We start from the raw sequence: 5,625 nt of genomic DNA, 5'->3' as shown, positions 1-5,625 counted from the left end.
GGGAGTGAGCCTGGCGGCGGCGGAGTCGACGGCGGCGGCGGGAGGACGGGGCCTGACGGAGGCGGGTTGCCCGGCGGCGGCGGTGGGAGCGAGCCTGGCGGCGGCGGAGTGGACGGTGGCGGCGGGAGGACCGCGTTCATGGGCGAAGCCGGCTTGGTGGGGATGGGCGGAGGTGCTGCGGCTGACTGGGCATTCTTGGCACCGGTTGTGGCGGCGGGCCGCGAAGCGTTGCTGGTTTGGTTAGAGGAGGACGACGAGGACGACGAGGAGTAGGTGTACGAGTCCGAGTCTGAAAACGACGACGACGAGTCTGAGCCGTCTGACGACGACGACGACGACGACGACTTTCTCGTGGTTTTGCCCATGGTCGGTAGCAAGTGCCTGCCTGCCTGTTCAAAAGCAGACGTGCACGGGCGCGAGGTTGGAGGCGTGAGTTGCTGGCGGCGAGCGGTGATTTGGCGGGGCAAGAAAAAATGCGCCTGCCTGTGTTCGGCACACGGCTACCTATTGTACAGAGGGCAGGGGTGGAGGGCAGGGAGGGGTTGGAAGTTAGGGGAGGAAAGAGAAGGTGAGGAGAAGAGTGGCACGAGGGCGAGGAGGCGCTACAAGAAGCCGTACCAAGCCCAGAAGGAGTGGAGAGGTCGGGCTTGGCCGAAGGAGTGGGGTGGGGGGGGGGGGGGGGGGCGGCGCGGGGAGGCCGAGTGAGGGTCGAGTGGTCGTTCAAGCGGACAGTTGCTGCTTGGCACTGTTCGAATAATAGACGGCTGTCGGTTGGCTGGAGTTTGCTGCGGGAGGAGGAGCAACGCGACATGGCGTCGGGACGGGAGCGAAGCCGAGACAGGATGGGCAGGGGAGAGGGAGGAGCGGAGGGTGCAGAGCTGGTACCCCTTTTCTCTCTTTTACCTTGTGTAGACACACTTGAGGATGTTCCGTTCGTCTGTTGCTCTTACTGCTGCTGTGCGTGCTACGGGTGTGGCCAGTGGCGCGGTGCCGGCGGCTGGCGTGGCGTCGATTTCTTCGGGCAAGCGGGCCGCGTCGACGGCGTCCGGGTTCAAGGTGGCTGTTGCCGGCGCGTCGGGCGGGATCGGGCAGCCGCTCTCGCTCCTGCTTCGCAACTCGCAGTACGTGTCGGACCTCCGGCTGTACGACATTGTCGGCGCGCCGGGTGTGGCTGCTGACCTCTCGCACATCCCGTCCAAGGCCGGGGTGAGCGGCTACGGCAAGGACGACGTCGAGGCTGCGTTTGCCGACGTGGACTGCGTGGTTGTGCCTGCGGGCGTGCCGCGCAAGCCTGGCATGACGCGCGACGACCTGTTCAACACCAACGCGTCGATTGTGCAGTCGCTGGCCGAGGCGATTGCGTCTGCGGCGCCGAACGCGTTTGTGTGCATCATCTCGAACCCGGTCAACTCGACGGTGCCGATTGTGGCCGAGACGCTCAAGAAGGCCGGCGTGTACGACCCGAAGAAGGTGTTTGGCGTGACGACGCTCGACGTCATCCGGGCCAACCAGTTTGTCGGCCACAACCAGAACATCGACCCGAAGGAGCTCGACGTGACGGTTGTTGGCGGCCACGCCGGTACGACCATCCTCCCGCTGCTCTCGCAGATCGAGGGCGCCAAGTTTACCGATGACGACATTGCGGCGCTCACGCACCGCATCCAGTTTGGCGGCGACGAGGTGGTCCAGGCCAAGGACGGTGCTGGCTCGGCGACGCTCTCGATGGCGGTTGCCGGCGCTCGGTTCACCGATCGTCTCCTGGCTGCGGCGTCGGGCGTTTCGGGCATCCGCGAGTGCACCTTTGTCGAGTCGAACGTGGCTGACACGCCGTTCTTCTCGTCGCGCGTCCAGCTTGGCCCGTCGGGCGCCGAGGTTGTTGAGCCGATCGGCCCGATGACCGCGTTCGAGCAGGCCAACTACGACGAGATGATCGGCACGCTCGGCGACCAGATCCAGAAGGGCGTCGACTTTGTCAACCGCGCGTAGAAGCATTGAACAGTTTTGTGGATGGCTATGAGGTTGGCGCTGTGCCGGAGCGCGAGCGTGAGCGTGAGCGTGAGCGCGAGCGGCGCGAGCGATGTGCGTGACGAGAGTGGCGTGAGCGATGTGAGCGATGCGAGCGGTGTGAGCGGTGTGAGCGGCGGGAGTGGTGTGAGCGGTGTGAGCGATGCGAGCGATGCGAGCGAGTGTCGCTGGTTGACTTGGGCGGCTCGTCGGGTGCGGGCGGGTCGTTCGTAGCGTACGAGGCCATGAGGCCGGCCATGGGATCGAGGGCAGCCTTGAGGGCGGCGTCATCGCCGTCAGCGGCAATGTCCGTCGCAGAGTCGGAGGAGCGAGGAGGGGCGTCGGGGTCTGGCGGCGAGACGCCGAGTCGCTTTGCGTTTGCACGCCAGGCGTCCATGAGCTGGGCGAGCGCCGGTGGCGGGGCCGACTCGTCGGCGCCCTCGGGAACCTTGCGGTGGTAGTTGGCATGGTCGACCTTGAGCGTCTTGCCAAGCAGCTTGACGCCGGCAAAGTTGTCGACGGCGAGCACGGTGGAGCGCTGGTCCTCGTAGGCGACAAAGGCGAAGCACTTTGAGGCGCCGGTCTCGTCGTCGCGGACGAGGTGGGCGTCGATGACCTCGCCAAACTGCGACATGATGGTAATGACGTCGCCCTCGGTCATTTTCTCGTGGAGGCCACCAACGTAGACGTAGGCCGAGGAGTCGTAGCTGGCATGCCACGACATGATTGGTCTTGGGTGAAGTGGAGTGTGGGCTGTGGCTGCTGTGGCCGGTGGTGAGGGGAAGGTGGAGGGATCGCGGCAAGGTGGCGCAAGTGTTTGGGTGACGAGGGGAGGGGGGGGGGCGATCACTACTGGTTGTGCCAGAGGAGAGTGCGGAGATCCGAAAAGGTGTCGGCGTTGATGTAGAGGTAGTCCATGGAGCGGCGGAGCGAGGACTGCAGGGTCGAACGCTCCTCGTAGAAGAGCCACATGACCAAGCCCCAGACGAGAGCAGCAAAGATGGGAAAGGCGTGCTTGGGCGCAGGCGCATCGTCTGTTGCGCGCGAGTAGATGTACTGCGCAAGCGCGAGAGCAACGCGCGAGAAGAGATAGAGGACAATCTGACGGTTGACAGAGGTCGACGAGCCAAAGACCGTGTAGCCGGCGACGAGGCCGGAGAAGAACGGGTGGACTGGCGCGTACGAGCCGTTGAGCGCGCGCAGTAGCGCCATGCCGGTCTTGAACAGGCCGACAAAGACGGCGAGGTTGGTCGCATGAGTCTGAGTGGCGGATAGGATGCCTGCCAGCTTCTCACGGAGCGATCCGTCGCGGAAGAGGAAGGTCATGACAAAAGCATGTGGCGCGCGGACCTTGACGCCGTAGACAAGGCCATTGCGGACGCCCTTGAGAATAGCAAGCAAGGTGTGGGCCAGCGGCGTCGGGCTGGCAATGGCCGCATCGGTGGAGGTCAGCAGTGACGCAACCAGCGACGACATGGCGTAGCAGGACAAGAGAGGAGAGGTGTCCCGGCCAGAGCTGGTGGAGGCGGGGGCGGGGTGGGGGTGGGGCGGCACCCGGCACAGCACACGCGTCTCTTGACAAGGACACCATCAATCAGTTTGGGCATCTCCAGACATGGCAACCAGAGTTGGTGGTGGCTGCTGTGGCTGACCAGGGGCGGCGCAGGGAGGTGGCGAGAAGGGTGCGGGTGGGCAAGCGCGAGGCGGTCACAGCGTGCAAGGTGTATAGCTGCAAATGAGCACGCGGGGTCCGGACTGGCGCTGGCGGAAGAGATAGCGATGTCGAGCGAGCGGGTATCTGGGCCGGCCGATGGAAGTCGATCCGCGGGAGGCGTGTGTGCGAATGGAACGCAATGCTGGGGCGAGGGCAGTGGCCAGGTCTGAGCGGAGCACGGTGTTTGCGGTCGAGGGTAGGAGCCTGGCGATGCGAGGGTTTGTGATCGATAGGAAGATGGTGAGGGCGGTTGTGGCCCGGAATGCAGGCCAGCACCCGACGCGCAATGGAATGCTGTATATGAGGTTGGAGTCTGGGTCTGGCAGGGTAGGGATGTCGCCGTCCCCGGGTGGATGACGCGGCGCGAGGCGCAGTGGGTGGCGCACTGGGTGATCCAGGAGCAACGGGCGAAGCTATAAGGCTGGCGGCGCAAGATGTCGGGGCTGGGGTGGCGTGGAAGCCGACACGTGAAGAGATGGCGTGTGTGGCGGGCGTGCTGCGGCCTGGGCTTGTATATGCGGTGAAGGTGGAGGCCGGGGTAGTGGAGGATTTGCTGTGCAGAGTGGTGCAGCGGTGGGTGGTGTTTGACGCCGGCAGCAAGGCTGTGATTGGAGCTGGCTGGTGGAGCGTGGATGAGATGGTGGGGAATGCGGAGGACGTCGGCGTGGTGGAGGGGATCGCGTGGAAGCGAGCGCGGCGACGGAGGAAGGCTCTGCCGATGGTGTCGGACAGCGACGATGACGGGGAATCGTCGTGCGTGATTGGGGCCGTGAGCGACGAGGGGAGCAGCAGCTCGAGCTCGGAATCCAGCAGTGGGATGTCGTCTGGCGAGTACCGCGAGTGGAAGCGGCGCAAGTTCCTGGAGGCGATCCGGATGCCGAGCAGGGAGGAGGTGCTGCGGATGCATGTGAGGAAGGCAAGTCGTGGAATTTGATCCATGGCGTGCTGAGCGAGGTGAGAGAGCGGCGGCGGATGGTGGCCGAGTACTTTATCGGGGGAGGGCTTGTGAAGGTGGAGGAGGCTGGGCAGTAAATGACGAGGGGCAAGAGTCATGGTGGGAATGGGGGAGATGGTGGTGGCTGTGATCTTGTTTACTTGTGATTGGGGTGTGTTGGGTGTGGTAGAGGTGGTGTTGCTGATGCTGCTGGTCTTGCTGATGCGATTGCTGTCGGGTCGTCCAAGTCGCCGTGCCCGTCGTCGTCGGGATTGAGGCATGGTAGGCCAATGGGAGTGGGTGCAGAGGTTGAGGGGAGGCGTGGATGAGGATGTGGTTGGGGACGAGAGTGAGAGGAGGAGTGGCTTGTTTTCGGCCAGTTGGACTTGGGCCTCGTCATGATCAGCGGCGCAGTTGGCAGGAGGGGCGTCGATGGAGACGAGGGCTTGGGATTGGAGGAGGGGCAGTTTTGAGTTGCGGGGCGAGAGGGAGGAGGGTAGAAGGGAGGGTGAGTACGATCAGGCTAGGAAGTGGTCATGGGTGCGCCATCGTCAGTTGGTGTCGATGTCGGTGCAGGGGAGTGGCTGGGCTGGGCTGGCGACTGGCGGTGGAGGTGATGGTGATGGCGATGACGACGACGATGACATTTATGCGCATCAGGCCAACAGTGTCTGCGTCATTGCACTCGATAGTCCGCTTCTGCTCGTCCTTCTGATCTCGATCTTGCCCTCTCATCCTCGACCTCGGCCTCGAACTTGGGTTGTGTGCTCGCTTGTTTGGGCTGTCGCCCACTGGGTCCCGCCCGGCAGCGATCCGGCGCCGATGGTGATCCGCAGCAGCTGGCTTGTTTGCGATGCATGGATCATTTATCCGTCTCCCTTGTCATATCCCCCTCATCCTCCCTCTCTCTCTCCCCAGCAGTCGCAGCCTCGGCGTCAGCCACAGTAACCGCCTCGGGTCGTCATCCGCTATC

The 5,625-nt window shown here is 64.2% G+C and overlaps 4 protein-coding genes across 4 annotated transcripts; 2 read left to right on the top strand and 2 right to left on the bottom strand.

Annotated features, from left to right (window-relative positions):
• The first annotated feature begins 886 nt into the window (after positions 1–886).
• AMSG_03418 (malate dehydrogenase, NAD-dependent) lies at positions 887–2,010 on the top strand. Its single transcript, XM_013904325.1, has one exon. The coding sequence runs from the start codon at positions 925–927 to the stop codon at positions 1,984–1,986; it is 1,062 nt and encodes a 353-aa protein (XP_013759779.1). The 5' UTR covers positions 887–924; the 3' UTR covers positions 1,987–2,010.
• AMSG_03417 (uncharacterized protein) lies at positions 1,706–2,728 on the bottom strand (the record flags this gene model as incomplete). Its single annotated transcript, XM_013904324.1, has 1 exon — positions 1,706–2,728. The coding sequence occupies one exon, from the start codon at positions 2,726–2,728 to the stop codon at positions 2,012–2,014; it is 717 nt and encodes a 238-aa protein (XP_013759778.1). The 3' UTR covers positions 1,706–2,011.
• Positions 2,729–2,853: 125 nt separating this feature from the next.
• AMSG_03416 (peroxisomal membrane protein 4) lies at positions 2,854–3,486 on the bottom strand (the record flags this gene model as incomplete). The annotated part of the gene is made up of 1 exon (XM_013904323.1): positions 2,854–3,486. The coding sequence occupies exon 1, from the start codon at positions 3,478–3,480 to the stop codon at positions 2,854–2,856; it is 627 nt and encodes a 208-aa protein (XP_013759777.1). The 5' UTR covers positions 3,481–3,486.
• A 208-nt stretch (positions 3,487–3,694) lies between these two features.
• AMSG_03415 (uncharacterized protein) lies at positions 3,695–4,758 on the top strand. Its single transcript, XM_013904322.1, has one exon. The coding sequence runs from the start codon at positions 4,194–4,196 to the stop codon at positions 4,650–4,652; it is 459 nt and encodes a 152-aa protein (XP_013759776.1). The 5' UTR covers positions 3,695–4,193; the 3' UTR covers positions 4,653–4,758.
• The last annotated feature ends 867 nt before the right edge of the window (positions 4,759–5,625 follow it).

Source organism: Thecamonas trahens (genome assembly GCF_000142905.1).
Source record: "Thecamonas trahens ATCC 50062 unplaced genomic scaffold supercont1.13, whole genome shotgun sequence".
NCBI lineage: Eukaryota > Apusomonadida > Apusomonadidae > Thecamonas > Thecamonas trahens.
The sequence above is the reverse complement of the archived record's forward strand: the minus strand, read 5'-3'. Positions and strand labels throughout refer to the sequence as shown.

Excerpts from the sequence above, each read along its gene's own strand:
- AMSG_03418 (XM_013904325.1), top strand. The coding sequence starts at position 925 with ATGTTCCGTTCGTCTGTTGCTCTTACTGCTGCTGTGCGTGCTACGGGT.
- AMSG_03415 (XM_013904322.1), top strand. The coding sequence starts at position 4,194 with ATGGCGTGTGTGGCGGGCGTGCTGCGGCCTGGGCTTGTATATGCGGTG.